The sequence below is a fragment of the Primulina huaijiensis genome, chromosome 16 (assembly GCF_012295235.1).
Source record: "Primulina huaijiensis isolate GDHJ02 chromosome 16, ASM1229523v2, whole genome shotgun sequence".
Lineage (NCBI taxonomy): Eukaryota > Viridiplantae > Streptophyta > Magnoliopsida > Lamiales > Gesneriaceae > Primulina > Primulina huaijiensis.
This window is the reverse complement of record NC_133321.1, coordinates 16,767,501-16,792,875: the sequence shown is the minus strand read 5'-3', so window position 1 is coordinate 16,792,875 and position 25,375 is coordinate 16,767,501. Positions and strand designations below refer to the sequence as shown.

The window sequence follows — 25,375 nt, the reverse complement described above, 5'->3', positions numbered from 1 at the left end:
TATTAATACTGGAAAAATATGGAATCGAAAAGATATAGAAAAAATAGATGATATATTTTCTTATAATGTGTCAATCGACATCATAAATGATAATGAAGATCATGAACCCAAATCTTTTGGTGAATGTAAAAATCGGCAGGATTGGATAAAATGGAAAGATGCCATCCAGGTTGAATTGGATTCGCTAAATAAACGTAATGTTTTTGGACCTATAGTCCTTACACCTGAAAGTGTAAAACCTGTTGGATACAAATGGGTTTTTATTCGAAAGCGAAATGAGAAAAATGAAATAGTAAGATATAAAGCTCGACTTGTTGCACAAGGTTTTTCTCAAAGGCCTGGAATTGATTATGAAGAAACGTATTCTCCTGTGATGGATGCAATTACGTTTCGGTATTTGATTCGCTTGGCAGTATCTGAAAATTTAGAAATGCGTCTTATGGATGTTGTTACAGCCTACTTATATGGATCATTTGATAGTAATATCTATATGAAAATCCCTGAAGGATTTAAGATGCCTGAAACACAAAGTTGAAAACCCAGAGAATGTTATTCTGTGAAATTACTAAGATCATTATATGGGTTGAAGCAAACCGGCAGAATGTGGTATAATAGGCTAAGTGATCACTTGATGAAAAAGGGATATGTAAATAATTCAATATGCCCTTGTGTTTTTATTAAGAAAACAACATCCGGATGCGTAATTATTGCTGTATATGTTGATGATTTAAACACCATTGGAACGAATAAGGAAATTCAAGAAGTTGTGTCATACTTGAAAGAAGAATTTGAAATGAAGGATCTTGGAAAAACCAAGTATTGTCTGGGTTTACAAATTGAACAAAAAGAATGTGGAATATTTGTTCACCAAACAAATTATACAGAAAAGATCCTTAAACGTTTTAATATGGACAAATCAAATCCTTTAAGTACTCCAATGGTTGTTAGATCATTAAACATAGAAAAGGATCCATTCCGTCCATGTGCAGATGATGAAGATATTCTTGGTCCAGAAGTACCATATCTAAGTGCTATCGGTGCCCTTATGTATCTTACAAATTGTACAAGGCCTGATATATCTTTTGCTGTAAATTTATTGGCAAGATTTAGCACATATCCAACAAAGAGACATTGGAACGGAATTAAACATATATTCCGTTATCTACGAGGAACGACAGACTTGGGACTTTTGTATTCAAAAGATGCTAATCCAAGTATAATTGGTTATGCCGATGCTGGATACTGATCTGATCCACACAGGGCACGTTCTCAAACTGGATATGTATTTACTCGTGGAGGAAATGCAATTTCTTGGCGTTCACAGAAACAAACACTTGTAACAACTTCATCAAATCATGCCGAGATTATTGCACTACATGAAGCAAGCCGTGAATGTGTGTGGTTAAAATCAATGACTCAACATATCCAAATCTCATGCGGATTATCATTCGACGAGAAGCCTGTGATACTATATGAAGATAATGCTGCATGTGTTGCTCAAATGAAAGAAGGATACATAAAAAGCGACAGAACTAAACATATTCCTCCTAAGTTCTTCGCATTCACCAAGGAGCTTGAGAAGAATAAATGTATTGATGTTCGTCACATTCAATCAAGTGAAAACTCATCAGATCTCTTCACAAAGGCACTTCNGTTGAAAAATTATTTAAAAATGTGAAAAATATTTGTGTTGAAAATGTGAATGTTGAATGTTGAAAATTAGGTAAAATTAGGTGTTGAATATTGAAAATTAGTGTGTGATGATGTAGGTAATGATGTATTTTATTTTTGGATTATTTGTAAAAATTTTCTATAAATAGATCTCTCATTTGTGAAGAAAATTACAATTGAGTTGAGAGAAAAATATTATAAAGTGTGTAGTGTGATAATTTTGAGAGTTTGAGATTTTTACTTTTTACCGTAAATTTTTACTTTTTCACAACAGATTTTAAATTTATTCAAATTATTTAAGAGATCTTTAAATTCATGGGCTTCAAACTAAAATATTTTCATTTAAGCGGAGCTTTAAACTGTTCTTGAAGTGATTTTATTTATTTATTTTTATGAAATTGGTTTGAAATTCTTAATAGAAAGTTATTTAATTTTTTCGTGTTTCTTAAATCTATAAATTTAAATTTCTTGATTTGAAATTCAAATTACTTTTTGATGTCCAAATCTAACCTTGTAATATTTATGTAAGTCAAGCTTATAAGGATCAACCTCTGCCATGCTCCATGGTTTTGTTCTTTACTTTTCCATTAATTTTATAATTAATAAAATATAGGAACTTTGTATTTTTGGTCGAGTATATTTGGTTTTTGTAAAATTTGATATTATTTTTATTAAATTGTAATTTTAGTAATTATGATAATTTTTCATTAAAAATATTGTTACGGTGACAAAATATATTAGAATCAATTCGAAAAAAACTAAATTATAAAAAAAATACAGATATTATACTAAAATTTGACATCATAAAATATCAAATTCCATAATTTTCCTAAAATATAAGAAGAATTGGTTTAAATTTAGAGTAGTTTTTTTGTGAGACGATCTCACGAATCTTTATCTGTGAGACGAGTCAATTCTACCGATATTCACAATAAAAAGTAATACTCTTAGCATAAAAAGTAATATTTATTCATGTATGACCCAAATAAGAGATTCGTCTCACAAAATATGACACGTAAGATTGTGTCACACAAATTGTTAACTTAAATTTAATACCAAAAAAGAAAAATGTATCAAGATTCCTTCCCCAATAACTTTTCAATCAGTTCGATTCTACAAGGAATCAAGGATAGCTCGCCGCTCATGCTTCATCCCTGCCCTGTCCATCGTGGTTCAATTCATTGCACCTGGACATCGTCCCGCAAAATGCTTAGACTCTACACCCTCAAATCCTTCAGTTTTTGCCAAACATTGTCTACATGTGACGGCTTGAATTTTAAAACTCCTAGAATCTATTGCATTGGCTGCAGCACAAGGCTTTCAGCTATCATGGCTTCAACAATATCCACCTCCGTGACTACTGAGCACGAACCTGTTTCAACTCTGGACGGATCAATCCAGAAACCACCTCCTCTACAGGTGATGCCCATTTCTTTTTTTTTTTTGTTGGATGGACAACTTTTGATATGGGTTTTTGGTGGACCCTTTTGATTGGCTTGCGCAAGATTCAAATTTTTTTTTTTTTTTGCGTTGTCTATGGATTTGCTTTTGTGCTTTCTGAACCCTAATTATTGAAATGTTTAGTTTGATTGAGTGCAAAAAGTTATAGTTATGGTGGGATACTTTGCAGAGTTCAATTTGGGGAAACGGGTAGTGATTGGGAAATTGTGATATGGGGCTTTTAGTTGGAATTGCAAAGTCTCGTGATTATCATGAAAGTCTGTCAATAGTTTTCAGCATCCTGAGTGTTACAGTATAATGGAATTGCACGCCAAAAGGGGAAAAGGGGAAGAAAAGACCTACAGCGAGGAAAGTTTGTAAGCATTCCTTCTTCAATGAGAAAAATTAGATGATGCCCTTTCGTCTAGAGAAACTTGTCTATGATTTGAATTCTAGTACTTTTTTATTGTCCTGTTAGCATGAATACGACAAATATCCATTTTATTGGAGATGTTCATAACTGAATTAAAAAACGTTGTGTTTCAATGTTGGAGACTTGGAGTAATGAATTAACACAAGTCTATCGCTTTCAGGTCGAATCACTTGTCTTGTTTCGACATCGATTTAGTACACATTATTTTCCTCATTCTCCATTGTTGAACCTCTTTTACTGAGGATGATGAACTTCTGAGGCACCATTAGCCCCTTCCTCATTGTTGTATCATTCTTATAGAAGCGTGATTGTCTGTTTTCACCAATTTCTGGAACCAGACTTGTATTTTTTTCGATCTGGAGGCTATTATTGGTGGAAGCATGTTGTTCTACTATCTAATTTTAGCTGACTTTTTTATGTGTCACGAATCACGATCTTCACTACATGCTCGGAAGATTCAGTTTCCTGTCTGTATTAGGCTATAGTGACTTCTATTGCTATGAGACACTGCTGTAAATGAATTTATTGTAACATGATGTTCTGCAAATTAACCTCGATGATATTGGATTCTGTATTTGATATGGCTACCGCCCTTTTTAGGTTGCCAAGCGCTTGGAGAAGTTCAAAACCACAATTTTTACACAAATGAGCAGTCTTGCCATCAAGCATGTAGCTATCAATCTTGGACAAGGCTTTCCCAATTTCGATGGTCCAGAGTTCGTAAAAGAAGCAGCTATTCAAGCCATTAGGGATGGTAAAAATCAATATGCCCGTGGATATGGAGTTCCTGATCTAAATTCAGCTGTGGCCGAGCGTTTCAAGAAAGATACTGGCCTCGTGGTTGATCCCGAGAAGGAGGTCACCGTCACATCTGGATGCACTGAAGCAATTGCTGCAACAATTTTAGGCTTGATAAATCCCGGTGACGAAGTTATTCTCTTTGCTCCGTTCTATGATTCCTATGAAGCTACATTATCCATGGCCGGTGCTAAAATAACGTGCGTCGCGTTACGGCCCCCAGATTTTTCTGTCCCAATCGATGAACTCAGGAAGATTGTTTCGAAAGACACACGAGCCATACTGATGAACACTCCGCATAATCCAACGGGGAAAATGTTCAGTAGAGAAGAACTCGATGCTATTGCCTCCCTTTGCATCGAGCATGACATACTGGTATTCTCGGACGAAGTTTACGACAAGTTAGCATTCGAAATGGACCACATTTCCATTGCATCGCTTCCCGGTATGTACAACCGGACCATTACCTTAAATTCTCTGGGGAAGACATTCTCACTGACTGGCTGGAAAATCGGTTGGGCCATAGCTCCCCCACACTTGACCTGGGGAGTGAGGCAGGCACATTCTTTCCTCACTTTCGCAACATCCACCCCGATGCAAAATGCCGCTGCGACGGCTCTTAGGGCTCCAGAATCTTACTACGAAGAGCTAAGGAGGGATTACATCACCAAGAAAACTATCCTGGTAGAGGGTTTAAAGTCAGTGGGATTCACAGTTTTTCCATCAAGGGGAACCTACTTCGTGGTGGTGGATCACACCTCTTTTGGGCTCGAGAATGACATTGCCTTTTGCGAGTATCTGATCAAGGAAGTTGGGGTGGTCGCGATCCCAACGAGCGTGTTTTATCTGAATCCAGAAGATGGAAAGAATCTTGTAAGGTTTACTTTCTGCAAAGATGAAGGGACTCTGAAAAGCGCCGTGGAGAGGATGAAGGAGAAGCTGGTGAAGAAGAAATCATGATTGTGATTCATGGGCCGAATAGGTTCTTTGTTTGTCGAATGAAAATTTATAATACTTGGTTGGCATTAACTATTAATCATATTATTGCACTTCCAACTTCATAGACTTTGTTTGAATATATGGATTATGGAACTAAGACGAACATCGCTTAAATGTTCAATATATTACGTATTTTTTATGATAATATAATCCGAAATTGTTACTTTTTGGATTGCAATAAGCAAATCCATGAATTAACGCAGTAATCTGAAAACTAGACTAACTATGTAAATTGAACAAATCATGCACAACATTTTTCGACTTGCCCGAGAAATTATTGACGGAAGAATCAAACCGATTATCGCTGACAAATGCTCAACTATTTCACCATCTAGGAAAATATAATTGATTATTAAATAATTGTTATAGGACTCAAACTGATAATTATCTATATATGATTGATTAGAAACATCACGTACGTTACATAGGCGTAAGACTAAAAGCGTAAATTTAAATTTACCCTTCCAATAATGTAAAATCATATTTCAATAAAATATTATAAAATTATCTTATGAAAATTCTTGATTTTATATACCACTATGAGCATGTGTTTTTCACGTGATACCCACAAGCCAACTCTAAATAATTCAAAGACCAAATAAAATGTAAGAAAAAAAAACATAAAGAAATGGAACTCTGAAAATCTAATAAAAGATGACAACTTCATGTGGAAAATTTGATCAAAACCAAAATCCTTCAACAAAATGAAAGGGAATTAAAAGAAGTTCGGAGAAGAGTTATTGCTTTTTGAGTTAGTAGGTTTCACGAATTAATTTTGTGAGACAAATATATTATTTATAAAAAATATTATTTTTTATATCAAAATTATTATTTATTATTATAAATATGAGCAAGATTGATATGTGTAAAAGAAAAAAAATCTTTTACCTCTTCTATCTTCTTTAATAAGCCTTCTAAGCTTCTATGTCTCATAAAGTGGAGATGAGTAATAATTCAGCCGCCCCTTTACGGTTTTATAAAATAAAACATAGAAATTCAACAAAAGAAAAACTAAAATTTAAAAATAAAATAAATAAAACATATATTCCAGATAATTTATGCGTCTAAGAAATACATAGTACACAGGAATTCACACGGGGGGAGGCAATGAATATGTCCCTCTCGTGAAATCCTTTACACTAAATTCAATCAACACCAAAAAAATTAAATACAGAGTACGTAATATATGGAAATTTTTTCCTGTCAATGTCAGTGTAAGATTAACGGTAATGCCTTCAAGAAATAAACTGAAGATCATCGAATGAATAAATAAATAATACTGAAAAGAAATAATTTGAGGCATGCGAACTCCAGTTCTTGATAATATATTTATGATCAGCAGAAGCTCCATAAACTGATATCGTTATATTCGTACGAATCTTCCATCATCAGAGGATCAAAGAACACCCCATCGAGCATGTCATTATACTTCGGAGAATCGAAGTTGTACCAGGAATCCATAGCCATGTAATCGTGATGATCAGATGATGCAGCTAATGAGATGGGGTCAGATTCAATTTGCAGAATATTGGAGTCATAGTTATTGGAAGAAGATGAAGAAAGTGACGGCGAGGAATTTGAATCATTCGTTGTCGATGTTGATGAAGTACCGGAGTGAAAAGAAGAAGATAATAGTGATTGTGGGATCGGGTTTTTAGAGTTTTCGAGAAACGTAGTGTTGGCCGCGGCCGCCGCGATTCGTTGGATGGACTTAGGGGACATGACTGAGTTTTCAGGGTTAAGCTTTTGCTGCAAAGCTTTTGAAAGTGGGAAATTTAGGTTTGCGGAAGAGCCCTTGAGGCACAAAAGGGCAGCATCGTAGGCTCTGGCCGCAGCTTCTGGTGTAGTATAAGAGCCCAACCAGATTCTTGTCTTCTGATTCGGTGCCCTTATTTCCGAAACAAATGATCCCCAACTCCTCATTCTCACTCCCTTGTACTTCTTTTTCGACTGAGATTTCGAGTTCTTTGTTGATGAGACCTTGCTTTCTGCCTTCATCATTCTTGAAAAAGATTGAAGCAATGAAATGCTTTCTTTTTTCAAATTCCTTCTTTGCGATTTTATTGCTGCCGCTGTTTAATTAAATTCTTTGTCTTTCTTGAGAAGGGGAAATGCTAGTGGTAAGTGATTGTGAAGGGGAGGTCTGAGCTGATATTTATAGATGGAAAGTTTTAGAAAATAGAAAGATCCCTTCAGTCAAAACAATAATATAATGCTGAAATATATATCATATGTATACTTTATTTTAAGAATTTAAGAAAATATATATACAATATAAATATTTATATTTCAATATTGGCTGACAGATAGTATCCAGTAATGTGCTGATTAAAGAATCAGATTTCATTTAGTTCACATGAAAATGACTTCTCTAACCACATTGGTAATTAATTAAGAACACTGTATTTTTTGTTCGTAATGAATTGACTATTTCTACGCTCTTTTCTGTTTCAGTTAAAGGTTTATGTTATATTTTTTCTGATGATTTGGATCAGTTTAATACTATTTATAATTTTTTTCTTTAATACAAAACTTTATAATATATGTCTCTGATCAAATTGGTTCGATTCAATCGATCTTTACAAGACCGGAATCAATTTTGTTGCAGTTAATTCAATCACTGATATTAGATATATTTATGGCCAATCTAGCCAGGTGAACATAAATTTTGTGTATCAAGATCTTAAAGTTTAATTTTTAGGTCGACCAGTGTGATGAAATAGAAGTCAGACATGAATATTGATAATATATATATCCATCACTTAGTATATCTAATAATAACCTTGAGGTTTACATAATTTGAAACTTGGTTGTGAACCATGCATATAAAAATATTGGAATATATTGTTTGTAAGTTCGTGATCTCTAAATGTGGTTTATAGTCAATAGCTGGTCTAAAAAGAAGATATCGACTTATCCGAGTAGATACTTAAAAATGCGATGCACGGATTATATCACGCGTATATAATATGAAAATTTTGTATGTACACATGAAACGTAAACACAAACTAATTTGATAGTGACTAATACATTTAATGAGCGAAAGTATATATATAATTTATTTTCTTTAGCAATTTAATTACTACTTACGTATTCACCATAAATTATATATTACTCTATAGTTTTAATAATGTTGTTTAGGCGGAAAAGATTGATATTACTTCTTCTTTTTTTTTTTTCAGAATTTTTTGATTTTATATATAGATGATGATATCATTATTATTAGTAATACTACTATTATTATTGTTGTTGTTGTTATTATTATTATTATTATTATTATTATTATTATATGAAGTCATTAAATTTGTCTTGGAAATATTTTTGAATATTTGGGTCATCCATGAAAAAGTATTACTTTTTATGCTAAGAGTATTACTTTTTATTGTGAATATCGATAGGGTTGACCCGTCTCACAGATAAAGATTCGTGAGACCGTCTCATAAGAGACCTACTCTTTTGTTAGTCTCAAGATATTTAATGCTATATCTTTACTATTTTTGGACGGAAAATAATAGTATTCTATTTTTTGCGGAGTTTTCTGTTTTTATATATGAATTCTCATTTGAATCACAGTTGGGCACATTATAAGGTCTCATGAACAAAAATATACACACACTAATGTAGCTATATATTCAATGAGCATTGCATTATGATCTGTTGTCGGAAAAGTTCATGACAGATTGGCAAATTTTGATTGTCATGTAATTTGTTCACATGTTTACACATTGCAGTCGGCGACTCGTCGCTAGAATACGATGTTAGATATATAACTTGAGATATATGGTAGAGTTAGTTAGTCAACATGACAGCTGTACAACAGCTAGCTGTACAATAGTAGTTAAGAACTCTTGTTAGACTTAAGTTCCATATACGGAAGTTCATCATCTTCTTCTTTCAATTTCTTCTTCGGTAAAAAACCCTTCTTGAGATATTATCTTCAATCAATCCATTATCTCCATCAATGGAGATTTATGATGATTGGAATTGAATCTTAACATACAAGCATGGATATTCTATATGTTATGCCGTAGAGAAACAAATAATAATATATTAAGAATTATTTCAACAATTGTGATCTGATATATATGGGGAAAAAAAAACCAATATCGATCCAATTCACTTGTTGTGAGGTTTATTAAATACACAAGTCTCATTCATTTGTTGTTTATTTATACAGTACAAAGACTTTTAACAACAATGATACAATTTCAATGTGCTAGCTTCCTATGAGTATTAATGTGGAATTTGGACCGAGTCTTCCACAGAAAAAGGGAAATAAAAATCTCATCTATCTATACTATATATTAAGAATGTCTCTAATAGAGACAAAATAGACACCAATTTTTCTTTCCCATTTTGCCCTTATATAATAGGAATATTACAGTTTAGTTTTTTTTTGTTTTTTAAATTTAACAAACTTTTTTTTTGTTTTTTTTAAATTCTAACAATTCAAATAGCATTTTAGTCCCTCGATAATTTGTCAAATTTCACTTTAGTCTCTCGATAATTAAAAAAAACACTGTTCACACACGCACCGCGTGTGGAGAGTAACTAGTATATATTAAGAATGTCTCTAATAGAGACAAAATAGACACCAATTTTTCTTTTCCATTTTGCCCTTATATAATAGTAATATTACAGTTTATTTTTTTTTTGTTTTTTAAATTTAACAAACGTTTTTTTTTGTTTTTTTTAAATTCCAACCATTCAAATAGCACTTTAGTCCCTCGATAATTTGTCAAATTTCATTTTAGTCTCTCGATAATTAAAAAAAACACTGTTCACACACGCACCGCGTGTGTAGAGTAACTAGTAATTAGTTATGTATGTCTGAGGATTGTCAATTTTTTCAAAGGCCAACAAAATTCTTGCTCAGAAAATGAAAATGGGAGACTTTTAATTTTCAGTTGTCCGACTGGAATCCATATTTACCATCAATAAACCATAATTTAAGTATAAAATAGTTGATTAATCTACATTTCTAGTAACCACAAGTTATCCTTGAAAATGACTTTAATTAAACCTCCAAGCTTCATTTGGCCACATGGGGTGGCTTATAATCAATCACATCATTATATTATATATATAAATTAATCAATCAATATATATTAGACTAAAGTTAATTGAATAATGATATTCAAAATATATAATTCGTATTTAAACATCCTGAATATTATATTACAACAGACGTGTACTGCTAGAAACATAGGATCCTGTCCTCAGTAGCTTCCCGGAGTGTTCTTTGTGTCTGAAAATTTGATTAAAAAAGAGAATGCATATGCAGTCACATACATTGATATGCATCTGCATGTATGAATACAACAACGGCTCGAAGTTATTTGTATTAGAAAAAGCAAAATATATATTCAAATTCATTTATAAATTTTTCAAAAAAAAAATCAAATTTTATTCTCCATTTATTTGTGTTTGACATAAAACAAACTATACAAATGATCCACGATGGACTCCGACGTCTATAAATATCGATCAAACCATATATATATATATATATATATATATATACATATCATAGAAAATTTTAATGAAAATTTCTGGATAGTTGATGTACACATAAATTTATATAAATTTAAGTATATTGAAACAAAGTGGGATTCAAAAATAGAATTATTAACCCATTGGATAAGAAAAACAGCTTGTGCTTCTCTGTCATGCATGACAAACAAAAAAAAAACGCGTTTTCGGGCCCTTATCTTTATTTATTATCTGAATCTCTCTTTTTTTCTTTTTTTTTATTATTTATTATTCAGTCTTTCAGAAATCAAGATTCAAGGTACAGAGGAAAATGCGATCAATTAATAATTTAGATTTGTATAATAATATTGATGAATTTTTTGAGGAAAAATGCAACTGTATGATGGGCCAATAAGTTTACGTATGCATGGATTTAATTTTTGGGTTTCAAATTTTGTTCAAAGTTGTTACTTTTATTTTTATAGGATTTGGAAGCGATTCCCCTCTTTGTGGCACGGTTCAACCACTTAAAAGAAAAAGATGTCTTTTGCTTTAAAAATGCGATTACACGCATAAGAACGTGGTGATGACAAAATAGCCTTTTCCACGAGGGCTCATTGTTCACATTTAACGAGTTAGTCGAGAAAAATTGTTACCAACTGACGGATAATTGAACGTTGATGTGTATAGTGTTACATCGATATGTCCATCCAAAACATCACTAAAATCGAAATATATGAGATTAAAAGTGAATTTTAACAACATAGATGATCAAAATGACATAGAAACTAGTATCCAACGGCAAAATTATAATTTTCTTTGTCGATAATTTAAATTATAAATATTTGAGATATGGGGTATGAGAAAAACACTATTTGAAGCCGCGTCGAATGAAAATTTTCAAACAAGTTGCCTGAAATTAATGTGTGGCTTTCATCTCCTAACAAAAACATTGGGTCGAATCTATCAGAGTACATGCGATGTGGCTAAGGTCGGATCACATTGAAATTTGGTATATGAGAGGTCCATATCTTTTGAGTACTTGTTACGTTCCATTGGGTGCTTTAAGATTTTGTATCCCTACCTAAAGAATTATTGGTCGAGTACGTAAGAATTCATTTTTCTATTCCTAATATTTCCTAATTCAAATAACAATTTTATTTGACTTAACTCTTAATTATGTATTCCTCAAACTAACTTCTAATGTCATAAAGTTGGGAACTCTCTCTATAATAAATATCATATCTATGATGGCATCTCCGCCCCAATTCCATTTTTTCAATCGAGGATTCTCCATTTAATAATAATTGGGATTAAATCCTTATCAGGTTTCCATATCTGGTTCTATCTGATTGACTTGAAAATTCTTACTTCGATTGTGCGGACATGAAATTTTTATCCTAGTCTTCATACTCTAGAAATGGTAACAAGGTGGGCCGGATTTGTCATTATCATCTCCGATTTGATGTGAATTAAATCACTATGTACATCGTCGTTTCAATTATCGGTTGAATTAACGTAAAAAATCTTCAAATTCACTTAAACAAAATTGATAAAAATCTCCAAAATAAAAACTTTAGATCACATGACAATCGAATTTACCGAATAAACCGAAGCAAAGGAGGAATAAGTAAGCAAGACAAAACAAAAATGGCTGCGGTGCGAAAGGACGCTTCGTACGTAACCTTGAGCACATTCAGACCACTGAAAAGACATCGCAATAATGTAGTAATGAATCGACACCAGCTATTGCCAGAATTTTTTTTGTTTTTTGATATTTCTTAAACTATTGGGTGGGAGGGCTCGAACTTGTGCTACTTACAAGGAAAAGTGGGTGAGACTACTTGGGCCAAAGCCCGGTCTCTCCAGAACTATTTTGTTTGCCTTTAGTTAAACAATTGTTTTCTCTTTTTGTCAATGGAGTAAAAAACAACTGATTATGATTTTAATTTGCAGACGAGAAAAACTTTTGTTCATGCAACATAAAAATATTATTCACTTAAATATATTTGTAAATCATTGATTTTTTTGGGAGGAAGTTGGTGAAAAATCCCCAATCAAAATATTTCTTGGGTTCACTCCCTACCCACAAAATTGTGATACTATGTCATACAAAATGTGGTATACTTCATGTGGAAATATGGTACACTTCATGTGAAAATGTGGTACTAAAAAGGTACCCAGGGACTGAACACAAAAAAAATCGACGGCTGAGGACTGAAGGCCAATTTCACGTTTTTCTGCTGACATGAGAGATTATTAATTACTTGAGCCATTTTAGCTTCCGAATATCTCCTCGATTTGTTGGATTACCCGATATGGGCCTTCAGCACACTAACATCTGGCCCATATAGATCTGCGACGACTCTATCTGTGGATTCATTAGTGCAGGTCTACACAATTTATAGTTCTTCCGGCCCAATAAAAAATTGATAGAGACGGCCCAAAGAACTGAAACAAAGCTATTCAACAAAATGGAACCGCGTGGGTAGACTCCCAATCCTTGTCCGAACTCGAGCGCCTAGTCAAACAAGAGGCTCAATTTGATTGGTTGAAATAAACCTTAATTGCGTGGCGCCAACAATTTGACTCGCCGATCCCAATCGCATGTCCACGCGCGTTTGCTCATTTCCACTACAAAACCTTATCAAAGTCCCTCCCCTTTTCACTCAAACCTATACTGCCTGTACACACGCACACACACACACGCACACACACACACACACGCACACACACACACATATATATCGTAAGGGTTTATTGGAATGAAGTTGGTGGAGGCAGCGGCGGTGCTACTGGTGGTGGTTGTGGTGGCGCCGGCGGTGCGTGCGTTGTGGGTGGACCTGCCGAGAACGGGGACAAAGTGCGTGTCGGAGGAATTACACAACAAAGTTGTCGTTTTGGCTGATTTCCACTCCTTCTTCGGCCAAAACGATGACGTGAATCATACCGTCTTACCCTCTCTGTCTGTTAAGGTTAAGCATCGCTTTCCCTTTTACACAATGCCTGTTCTCTGTCTGTGTGGAGCGAAACGGAGAATTGAGTGATATATTTCTGGCGTTGCTTTGATCTTCGATTCGTTTCGATACAAATTTTCAATCAGACTTCATTATGCCCCTTTAAGTTTTCAGTTTGTGCAAATGCTAGATCAATCGTAGTACTTGCATTTATTGGATTAAAGAATTTGCTTTTTTTTTCCCCTGGAATGAATTTGGAGGAAATTGGCAAAATTTTCCAGATGGCCTAACAAAATGGCATATCGGTTGTAATCCGTAATGACACTTCCCTTGACTTTGTTGCATAATAGAAACATACATTAGGATATGAATTCTAGTTTCAGATTTGATTTATGAGTGTTTTTAAGAGTTATTTTATCCATCCAATGTTTGGCATACCAAAGTACATATCTTACTTGATATAACAGTAGTATACATAAACAAAGAAATATTGTTGTTTTGCTGTTGGATGAACCGCTCACATCGGTGTGTATATCAAGTTCAGAGTGTTTTAAGACTCTAAGATGAAATTTTACTGAATTTCGGTTCAGCGGACCGAATCTAGCTTACGCTCTTGGGGCATGACTCGGTCTCGAAAGTTGTACGATTTACAAACTCGTTTTAATTCGTCTTTGTCTTAACGCTGTTGTGCATCTTAGGTTACTTCACCGTATGGAAACAATCTCTATCACCAAGAAAAAATCTCTTATGGTCAGTTTTCTTTCACTACAACTGAGACTGGCAGCTACATGGCGTGCTTTACAGTTGATAGCGAGCAAAATGGAGGTAAAACCGTGACCGTGGGCATTGACTGGAAAACGGGAATTTCTGCAAAAGATTGGGACTTGGTAGTAAAAAAAGAAAAAATCGAGGCTAGTTTATTTACTTCCCATCTTTGTTTATACAGTTGTCTGGATTGAGGATAGTTGATATTCAAGACATTCTTGTTATCTCTATCACTCGTAACTCTCCTTTTGCATTCTCACATATCGTGTATTAAATTTGTTTGCAGGGTCTTGAACTTGAGTTAAAAAAGCTCGAAGGAATTGTGCAAGCAATTCGTGACAATATGAATTATATGATGTCTAGGTAAATTTCCATGGCTAAAATCGATTATGCTTTTCCCTTTTTTTTGTTTACCTGTTAGTGGGGTGATTTACAGATGTAATGTTCAAGTGGGGAAAACTTACATTTTTAAATATGTTCGGTTTTCTTGTGCAGGGAAATGGATATGAGGGAAGTGAGCGAGACGACGAATGGTAGAGTGGCTCGGTTTAGCATTATGTCTCTTGGCATCTGCATTGCGGCCTCAGTTTCGCAATCGTTGTATTTGAGGCGCTACTTTCGGAAGAAGAAACTAATCTAGAGTGCTTTATAGAATTTGCAGTTGCATAAAATTTGAGAGGAAATTATTAGTTCAGTGATTACTTTTATAGGCTGAAAGCCTGAAACCTCATTCGTATGATTATTCTTTCCCTAATTTCTTTCATTTGTTCCTTGCTTTTTCCGTTGCCAATAGTGTCAAGGAGAAACAATAGCTAGTATTGTAAAATTCGACTATCACATTAAGTCAATTAATCCAACGGAAATAATCAAAAGAATTAGATTAATCGAAATGGGTATTTTCTTTGGATTGAATCGAATTTAATTTTGTTCACTCCTTGTTACAGTACGTGACCAAGTCTAATTGAAATTCTGAAATATTTCATGTGAGAAAACCACACATTATACTCGCCCCATTGAGATTATCACAAACCTTATTGAGGTGATTTTTATTCTTGAATTTTGCATTATTTCTTTTTGGTTGAGAAATAAAAATCTGACCTCGTATTTGCAATCTACGGTAAATTTTGAGCCCCATTTTTTCATAGGAAAAAGTAACCTTGCCAGGCCGGGAGAATATTGTATATTTTCTTGAAATGCCACTCTTGTAAATCTGATAAAAATTGTTCGTCATTTCTACAGTAAATATCTACCACCGCCATCTTTCCTAGCCAACCTCAAGCGCAAGATTCAGACTTTCTCATTTAATTTCTCGCTAACCAATGGAATGAATTCCATTTTGGCGCGAGGGGTTCCTGGTGTCTGCTGCGAGAGCATGTGCCTTACATATCCATAGAAGGTGCACCCCAGGAGCGTTACAGCACATCCAACGATATTCATAATAGAGATCGGGTTACGAAATATGAGCCACGAACATGCAATAGCAACCGCAACCTGGTATGAATCAGGAATCAGATTTAACAAATAGTTGTACAGTGGTCGTCTTATACTTCAAAATAGGTAACGTTATATCATCGTTCAGCATGCAGGGATAAAAATGAACGAGCTGGATGAAGAAGCACTTGATGAAATAGTTGAGCTTCTTAATGCACTTCTTAGAAAAGAGACTGTGGGACGGTTCTCGAGAGACACACACCTTAAGATTTCCGGCAACGTTGAAGGTCACCGCGGTTGTGTTTTGAATGACATAAAAGATAGAAAAGTTGAGGCAGAAGGCTAAAACTCCAGATCCAAAAATGATGATAAGGGACATGAAAAGTGAGAGGCACGTATGTAACCATCCTATAATCCTGATCCTTCGAGTACCAGAGCTGGTAAAGCCAAGATCATGGTTGCAAATGGAGCCATGTAGTATACCATGTTTATGCTGCAGTTGGCATACTCGATTTTTAGGAACATAAAGAGAACATCTAATCTTGCTACGAAAAGGGTAATTCAATAAGAAGTTTGGGTACCTGTCGAAGTTGTACCCATGCAACAGAGACTCTGCAAGAATGGTTTTGGTAGAAATACAAGACAGCCAAATAAAGCAGCACAAAATCCGATCATGTTAAAACTGAGATCCGTCATGGACGTGAGCAGAATCCCTGCCACAATCGGAATCAATGAAAGCCAAATTCGCCAGTCGAAGTGCTTTCTCCAGATTAGCCACTGCAAGAAAACTGTATCAAAAGAATTAGAAGAAGTCAACCTCGTTTTATTAGTACCACAAGGTGTGGTCGATATCTATGTATATATTCTTTTTAACCTTAAATAGAGATTTGTATAATCTTTGATGACTGGTTTATTATTACCAATTTAGAGCGCAATGCAATAAAGTTTATCCAAACTCACCTGTTGTGGTAGGGCTGAAAGACTTGATGGTTTGCATAATGACACAGGAATATATCAGGCTAACATTTCCTATAACTATGTTGACACAGAATATAGATGACATTGGAAAAATCCTTCACCATCTATCTCCGGGTTCGACAATGATGAGCGGCTTGAGTTCAAGCACTTTGATCACCAAGTATGCACCGATTGCAGATGATATGAAGTGAACACATAACACCGACAATGGATAGTGGAACTCCAGTTTCTGACGAAAAAACAGAAAATTTTGATGAACACCGACCAAGATTACGACCACAGTATAATATTCAACATAAGACCCCGACCCCAAATCCTGAACTCATGGACATTTATCAGACACATATGACTTTATAGCTGGAAAATATAGAAGCTAAATCGTCGGCAAATAATCGGCTCCACTACGGAAGAACGGATCTTAATTGCAAGAAACAGATAGAAATGAATTGTGTAATTGTGTTTAAAAAAAAAAAACCAAATCCATAAAAAATATATCATATTGAAATATAATTAGAAACTTAGAAAATAATATATTATGAACAAATTTTAAATTTTATACTGATTAAAAATACTACAAAACATAGAATATGAATTACATATTCAAGGCATCCCATAAAAGAACAACAATATATATTTGAAACGGAGAGTGGATTATTTTCAATAATATGATCAAATAACACAAAATCTCTTGTAAGACAAACCAACGGTTTCACGGGTTAATTTTGTGTGAAAGATATTTTATTTGGGCCACTCATGAAAATATATTACTTTTTATTGTAAATATGAGAATAGTTAACTCGTCTCACGAATAAAGATTTATAAGAAAGACAGTCTCACAATAGACCTACTCATCAAATAAAAATTGTTATACCACAATATGATTTGGGATTTTAGTTGTGTTCAAGTTTTTGAAAGTTCAACCAGGAAAGTGAATATGATATGACTTCTATATATTTCCTCTTCATTCTTACTTGTATTCATGAATGGAGAATTAAAGCTAGAGGAAAAGTGGAATGCATTTATTATTTGTATTAAAAGTGGACACAAAATAAAAATTTGTAGCTAAGATGGTAAAGTTGCAGAATAAGGTAGGATTTTGTCATATCACGTTTACTTTACCAATGAAATTTATAACCACGCAAACATGCATGCAGAATATTTCATTGATATTTTTCTTTTGTGATTCATTCGAATACTCTGTGTACAAAAAATCTACCATTAAATTGACTTTTCCAAGGAAAAGAAGGAAATATGTAAAGTGATTAGGATAAATTGATTGTTGTGTATGTTGAATTCATTGAGAAGCAACCACCACGGGAGCTGAATCCAATCAAATTCTATATATAAATGTGTATATTTGGTTATATTTACATTATTATACATATTTCCTAAATTACAAACACAATTGTGTAAAATATGGACAATTTACATATCCATCTATACTTACCGTATTATAACATTGTACCTAATTAGAGTAACCATCAATAATAAAGAATATCAATTTTTTTTCCAATTTCATATAAATATTGTAAGAGTAGGTTTACGTGATAGTGTTTCATTGATTTTTATCTGCGAGACGATTTGATAATAAAAAATAAGATTTTTAACGTAAATATAATATTTTTTAGAGAAAAAGTAATAGTTTTTTATATTATAAATTTACTTTTAATCATTAATTAATAAAAAAAGGAATAAGTTAATTGAATGACTAAAATGCCCCCGTTACGCTTCCTTAAATCTTAAGTCAACAATTCCTTCACAAGCTCAAGTGGACTCCGCTTTCCGCCACTTCCAGCCTGAACTCTGAGAGAGCAACAATGGCGGACACGAAAGTGGAAACTATAGCAAGATTAGCCCAGTGGAAAGTGGAAAATTTCGGGCCAACCTCGGCTTACAAAAGATCCGAACCTTTCAAAATCGGCATATGGAATTGGTACTGATTTGCATAAACTTGTATTTGAATTGGATCACCAATTTAAATCCAATTTCTGATTTTGACGAATTTCACCTTTCACAGGCATCTATCCGTGGAGAAGAATCGATCAGTTTATATCCGGCTTTTCCCTGAACCGTCTCGGGTTTCGAAAGATCAGCCACCGATTGCCCGGTTTGTTCTACGAGTCACCACAGCTGGCTCCAATCGAAGGCCCTATATTTCGCCGAGTATGTATTTATCTACTTTTTTAGTTTTTTTTTGTTTTTTAGTTATTCTGATTTCGTTGACCTTTTCTTGTGATTTTATCAATTGATTGGGTTTGATTTTGTATTTGCTTTGCTTATGATAGTATGTAAAATCGTGGATGAAAATCTTTTTATTCTACTTTTTTCTATCACATGTCTGTTGACTTTGAAAAGTTGAGAACATTAACCTTATAAGCTTTTGGAAAGCATCGAATTACCTCGTAAAGAAATCAAATTTTTAGAATATATTTTCTACTGCGAGACTTCTGCTTCACGCTCAATCATTACCCTGATGAGGTTTGATGAGCAAAGTGAATGAATAAATGCTTGAATGTGAATTTCGATGTATCAATGGAGTTTTTTTACTTATGTGGAGTCGTGGATTGCCTTTTGTATATGTTCATTGAAAATACGGTGATGGTTTTATGCTCAGTCCACGAGAGATTGCTGCGGACAAGTGATGACTTTGCCTGCCCAGTGGATGTTAACTTTCAAGGTCGATTCGTCATTGATGTGGAGTTTCTGGACCTTAGGATTTGCGGTGCAAATGTGAGATGCTCTTGCTTGTTTGATCAAAACTTACATCAATTTTTTCTATCTGTTCAGTGTCTTTTATACATACATGAAAATATGATTTCGCCCCGCCGCCCTATAAATGTTTCAGCTCAGTTTTTTACCCTTTCTATACAAAAGTCCGACTCCAATGCTGAGATGCCATAGTTTTGAAGCCTCATGTAGCCCATGCATTTACACGAGTAACATTGTGAATCGGGATAGTAAACTTCTAGTAGATTTGTCCTTTTCTTTACTTATTTTTTATTCGTCCTTCGGATGTCCTCGTCCTGTGAAATTCAAGGGTGGAGAAGGAAGCTCTATATGGCCAAGTGACGGCATGATGCAATATCTGACGACACAAAGCACTCTCAGATGCCTCTCTCGCATGCTGGATGAAGCCATTTATTCAGATGTGACCATCAACACATGCGACGGAACCCTCCAAGCCCACAAAGCCATTCTTTCAGCTAGCTCCCCTGTTTTCCTCAGCATGTTCCAGCACAATCTCAAAGAAAAAGAATCATCCACCATCGACATCGAAGACATGACATCCGAGTCCTGTATGGCCCTTCTCAGCTACTTGTACGGAACCATAAGTCAAGAAGATTTTTGGAAACATCGATTAGCATTACTAGGTGCAGCAAACAAGTATGATATCGTGGACTTGAAGGATGCATGCGAGGAGAGTCTTTTGGAAGATATCAACACGGGGAATGTGCTAGAGAGGCTGCAGGAGGCTTGGCTTTACCAGCTGAATAAACTGAAGAAAGGATGCATGATGTATTTGCTTGATTTTGGGAAGATTTATGATGTCAGAGACGAGATGAATGAATTCTTCAGACATGCGGATCGAGAACTGGCGGTCGAGATGTTCCAAGAGTTGCTTGCAGTTTGGAAACCAGCGTAAGTATGTGTTGTACACCTAAGATTTGTAATCGAGAACAGTATCATATATAAGTGTTATATTATATGAAAATGTTATATGTAAAATGACGTTTACAAATTGGATTACATATTCACGTTAAGATATTTTTGTAATTTCAAATGCTATTTGTAACTCAATGTTTATCCGTCATTAATGTACATATAACATAACTTTGGCAAAAACTTGTGTGAGACGGTCTCACGGGTCGTATTTGTGAGACGGATCTCTTATTTGGGTCATCCATTAAAAAGTATTACTTTTTATGCTAAGAGTATTACTTTTTATTGTGAATATGGGTAGGGTTGACCCGTCTCACAGATTAAGATCCGTGAGACGGTCTCACATGATACCCACTCCATAACTTTATATTCTATCAGTGTCAAATATGATATGCATATTTAAGAATCTTTGTTCGATTATCAATTAAACCGAACTATAGAAATAGATTTACTCAAATTCATTTCAAATTAACATAACCAATCAAATTAAATATCATAAAAAAATTCAAGCTGAAACAATCAAAATTTTGTGTTTCCATAATTTAATTAATTTTCTTTTTTTGTTATGTCTATATTACTGAATTGAAATGAGCTAACGTAGCTTGTAAAAATAGTAATCAATCTATCAAGCTAGTCAAATCAAACGATACCAGTAATTTATTTAATACAAAAATTTGTGTGAGAGCGACTCACAAGTTAATTTTGTAAGAAAGTTTCCGATACTGTCCATTTTGTGGGTTCACGCTGTGATAATAAACTTTTCTAGTGTTCCGAGTGTTGTATAGTGGTACTAGATTTTGGCCTTTGTATTAATTTGGTTATGGAGTGGATGGTGTTCAGTGGTTTCATTAAACAGTTCTGTTTTTATCGCTCTTGATCTAAGCAAATACTCATACTTTATTCTCTTGCATACATTATTCTATGTGCTTAACCAAGTAAAGTTCATCAGAAGTAAAATACTGTGACGTTCGATTTTCAAGATTCAAACTTTGAACTGTCATAATCATTGATTCATGGTACATCAGGTCGTAGCTATCAACAGGGGGTGGGAGTTGAGAATAATAATGAGATTGCTGCAGAACTATACACAAAAAACTTGGCAGGGGAAAAAATTACGTGTACAGTTGCTCTTATTTGCCCAAAGGGTGTGCGCTGTGACAATATATTTCCAGATACTGAGCTTCAGCTGGGATTTTCTTGTAAGAACGAATACTGTAGAACAGTTTAGTTAAGGTCTTGATCATTCTGTTTCGGAAGGGTTCATGATGGTGTATGAAGATCAATGGGAGAAAAAAGAATAAATACTCTACGTTGATTTGCTAAAAGGAGATTGGTTAGATCCTTGTTCCACCGAGTCTCTCCATAGCCTGTACCTGACTCCGAGCTTATCATAAGATACAGGCATATTCCATATATTTGCACCGTTCAGCATTCGCTCCTGTTGACCAATCACAAGACGCAGATCCTCGTTCAAAACCTGTTCAAGTGTAAGCTGGGATTTGATCAGATATTTATGGATCATCCAAGGAATTGGAGTAGCAGAGTTTTTTCTGACAGAAACATAGACTAGAAGAAACCAAGAATGTACCTTTTCAGCAAAATGTATCCACAGGTATTGCATGAAAGGAATGTGTTTTAAGATAGGAGCAAAGTCCAATGACATCCTGTACAACAATCTAGTCTTCTGTCTAGATGAAGGTAGGCAAACATGAAGTTGGTGTAGATGTGTTGAACACTCTCTTGTACTCTGCCCCTCTAATTTCCCAGGTTTCGAGATTCCAATAGTAGACAAAACCATACAAGGCGGTCGGAATTCCATATCAATTGGATAAGGATCCCAGTATCCTTGCATTCCAGACGCCGGTGTCAAAAATTTCACCAAGCTGTGAATACAACAAAAGAAGCAAAAATAAGTGAGTTGTGCTTAGTAATTTTTCTCGGTGACACACTGACACCGATGTAATAAACCAATGGCATCACCACCGGGGTCCGGGTATAAGTTGGCCCGATTAACAAACCTGGGAACACTCCATCCCTTAGCAAATGTAGAAGTGTGGGTGAAAGGAGCATGTGCAAGGTCCAAAAGATTGTCCAGAAGCAGCCCATGTTCCACCGGAAGTTCCATTACAATCTGCCATGTCAAGGGCATAAGAAGAATCACGATAAAAATATATTTATAATGAAAAGTTTGATGAATCGACATGACAGAATATGTTTAGGAGCAAAAAATACCTCGGCATGTATTTGAAATCCTGATGGTGGTAATAAAGAGGGGAGGTTAGCTGCAGGAGGATCCTCCCCCGGCCAAATCCATATCATTCCCTCTTGCTCCAAACATGGCAAAGCTCTGATCTTGGCATGTAGTTTTTTAGTTGATGGCATTTTCTCACAATTTCCATCAGTAGAGTATTCCCACCCTGATGTTGAAAATTAAGTGAAAAGTATAAGTTTATAATCAAATACAGACCATCAAGTTTTGTCTTATGAAATACACCAGTTGACAGTTCAAACTAATGGCCACGCCTTGAATCGCATAAAATTTCCGGATAATACTCTTAATCTTACCATGATAAGGACATTGAATACGACCCTCGTTGACTGTACCCAGATGAAGCGGGCAGGCTCTATGAGCACAAGTATTCTGGACACACCCTGGTTTGCCATCTTTCCCACGAAACAGAACCCAAGGCTCTTCAAAGCAGTCCATTGGGACCTTATACATAAAAGAAGTGTTGCTGAAGAAGTCCGAAATAACATGAAACAAATTTCCATTAAACAGTCCTCACCATGGTATCATCCTTCAGATCTGCAGAAAATGCAACAGGGTACCAAAAATTCTTCAAATTGGCACTGTAAGGTTGGACAGGACCAGACACGTCAAGACCTCGTCGGGACTGCTTGCTGCTCTTCATAGTATCACGAAATTGAGCGGAAGAGGTACTTGGAGTAGAGGGCAGCGAGTAAGATTCTAAGATTTTTGCGTCTTGTAATATTTTGTCGTTAACCAATGTTTCCATGTAAGCTAATTTGTCCAAAGCAGCAGAAACCCTTGATTCTGATATATGTACCTAAAAATATTCAAAAGTGATGCAGCTACAGATTACACCATAAATTTAGTTATTCAACCACTGGATTACACCATAAATTTAGTTATTCAACCACTGCTTGATATTTGATATCTCATCATACACAATTGTTAGAATAGCTAAATTTCACGGTGTACTTAGTGGATTTTGAGAAAACTCGTTAGTACTATGTACCTGATTGTGAGCTACTGCAAGTTCCTCCTGCAACTCTGCGAGATCCTTCTTCAGGGTTCCTATTGATTTGAATTCACGAGCCAGAGGATTTAATACCTCCACAACCTACACAACATTATAGAATTTGAGAACATCCAAAACCATGGAAAACTTACCAAATTCAAATATATCAATTCCAATACAGTTTAACAATACACCATCAAATAATATCAGATTTGGGCTTCCAATGGAACAGAAAGAGCAGACATCTCATTAACCAACCTTTTCGTGCAGAAGCATGATTGTGAGAACATCTTGTCGAGCCTTCCAATCGCAGTATTGTATATCATATCGCGCCACTTCCAAAGCTTGATTCACATCAAGAAACTTGCCTTTATTGGTGGGAACCTTAGATCGCGGATCTTCTACATCAAAAAGTGTAGTCCACGGGCTTTTCCTTTCGACGAAATCACTGTTTTCACCAATAATAGCAAATACTCTAAATCCTCCTCTGATCGCCTGTGAGACTCCAAAGAAACACCGTGGCTGAGCTAAGGATCAAGAATTTTAAACTTAAATAGAGATTGAAAAAAATAGTTTGTGGATTATGAAACCACAAGGGTAATGAGACAGCGTAGTTTATGAGTTTTTAGCTAAATACCAAAGAGCAGCGGTGAACAAGAGCAAAATGTTGCCTCATACATTGAGCAAATATAAACCCATTATTGAAAATATAAAAAGGTTAAAACTTTCTAAGCAGAAAGGAGTGAGCACAGTGAACATAAAATCTTCTAATTGTATCTCTCTCGTTTTTTTCCCCTGAAAAGGAAAACCTTCTGCTTTCAAATGCCATATATATAAATAAAATCCAGAATGCTATATTTCATAAACCGTCTCCTCAAATATATCCGACACTATAATGTCACAGAGCACCATCCATTAACGATAGACAACCTAGATGGTGTGATCAAATGCACAGTCTCAACACCTCAGAGCAACTTAAGACCACAGAGGAATTAACCAAAATAAATCGATATAAAAAAACCAATTCCACTATTATTAATGGAACTGAAAGAATTCCCCTAATGAGTGAACACAAATCCGAAAATAAACCACTATTACTCGATCAAGAAACCATTAAAAAAACACAAAGAAAATGTAAAGAAAGAAAAGGAAAAAAACCGAAAGGGAAGCACCTTTTTGCTGTTGTTCTTGGAAGAGCGGCAGAAAGAGAGTGGAAGAGCAAGAGCAGCAGCCGTGGCAATGGCAGACATGGGAGAAACTCGGGTCAGGTCGAAAGTCAGCAAGGCAATCCGAGCTTAGAGAGAGAAAGGCAGGTTCAGTATATTTGATCTGCAAAAGATTTAATCGTTGATAAGAGGTTGGTATTTCGCGCGATCTCGATTACCCTTCCATGGATTGCCAGCTGGAATTTCGTGGGCTTCTCTCCGATTCCCTCGTGGCACCTTCCTCCTCCACAATTTCTCTCTTTTATTTTTTTGGTCCATCCTCCTCCACAATTCTTGAAGTAC

General features: G+C 34.9%; 5 protein-coding genes and 1 pseudogene across 6 annotated transcripts; 3 read left to right on the top strand and 3 right to left on the bottom strand.

The window, feature by feature from the left end:
- Window positions 1–2,725: 2,725 nt before the first annotated feature.
- LOC140961855 (uncharacterized) lies at window positions 2,726–5,403 on the top strand. Its single transcript, XM_073420602.1, has 2 exons — window positions 2,726–3,090; window positions 4,145–5,403. Exons 1-2 carry the CDS (start codon window positions 2,740–2,742, stop codon window positions 5,300–5,302), a joined length of 1,509 nt encoding a protein of 502 aa, XP_073276703.1. The 5' UTR covers window positions 2,726–2,739; the 3' UTR covers window positions 5,303–5,403.
- Window positions 5,404–6,371: 968 nt separating this feature from the next.
- On the bottom strand, window positions 6,372–7,493 carry LOC140961360 (ethylene-responsive transcription factor ERF014-like). Its single transcript, XM_073419836.1, has one exon. It carries the CDS (start codon window positions 7,340–7,342, stop codon window positions 6,677–6,679), a length of 666 nt encoding a protein of 221 aa, XP_073275937.1. The 5' UTR covers window positions 7,343–7,493; the 3' UTR covers window positions 6,372–6,676.
- Window positions 7,494–13,493: 6,000 nt separating this feature from the next.
- LOC140961361 (transmembrane emp24 domain-containing protein p24delta3-like) lies at window positions 13,494–15,404 on the top strand. Its single transcript, XM_073419837.1, has 4 exons — window positions 13,494–13,788; window positions 14,469–14,681; window positions 14,822–14,898; window positions 15,031–15,404. Exons 1-4 carry the CDS (start codon window positions 13,579–13,581, stop codon window positions 15,173–15,175), a joined length of 645 nt encoding a protein of 214 aa, XP_073275938.1. The 5' UTR covers window positions 13,494–13,578; the 3' UTR covers window positions 15,176–15,404.
- A 374-nt stretch (window positions 15,405–15,778) lies between these two features.
- Window positions 15,779–17,558, bottom strand: LOC140961083 (UDP-galactose transporter 1-like; annotated as a pseudogene).
- A 1,132-nt stretch (window positions 17,559–18,690) lies between these two features.
- Window positions 18,691–20,710, top strand: LOC140961359 (BTB/POZ domain-containing protein At1g21780-like). The gene is made up of 4 exons (XM_073419835.1): window positions 18,691–18,877; window positions 18,962–19,107; window positions 19,559–19,674; window positions 19,982–20,710. The coding sequence occupies exons 1-4, from the start codon at window positions 18,762–18,764 to the stop codon at window positions 20,585–20,587; spliced, it is 984 nt and encodes a 327-aa protein (XP_073275936.1). The 5' UTR covers window positions 18,691–18,761; the 3' UTR covers window positions 20,588–20,710.
- An 861-nt stretch (window positions 20,711–21,571) lies between these two features.
- On the bottom strand, window positions 21,572–25,221 carry LOC140961915 (chlorophyllide a oxygenase, chloroplastic-like). 2 transcript variants are annotated; one of them, XM_073420701.1, is made up of 9 exons: window positions 25,040–25,221; window positions 24,126–24,362; window positions 23,865–23,969; window positions 23,391–23,672; window positions 23,170–23,317; window positions 22,837–23,021; window positions 22,623–22,735; window positions 22,193–22,487; window positions 21,572–22,081 (listed from the first exon to the last, which is right to left on the bottom strand). In XM_073420701.1, the coding sequence occupies exons 1-9, from the start codon at window positions 25,115–25,117 to the stop codon at window positions 21,911–21,913; spliced, it is 1,614 nt and encodes a 537-aa protein (XP_073276802.1). In that variant the 5' UTR covers window positions 25,118–25,221; the 3' UTR covers window positions 21,572–21,910. The 2 variants fall into 2 exon arrangements, with proteins under 2 accessions (XP_073276802.1, XP_073276801.1); XM_073420700.1 differs by having other exon boundaries at window positions 24,126–24,389; window positions 25,040–25,204.
- Window positions 25,222–25,375: the final 154 nt, after the last annotated feature.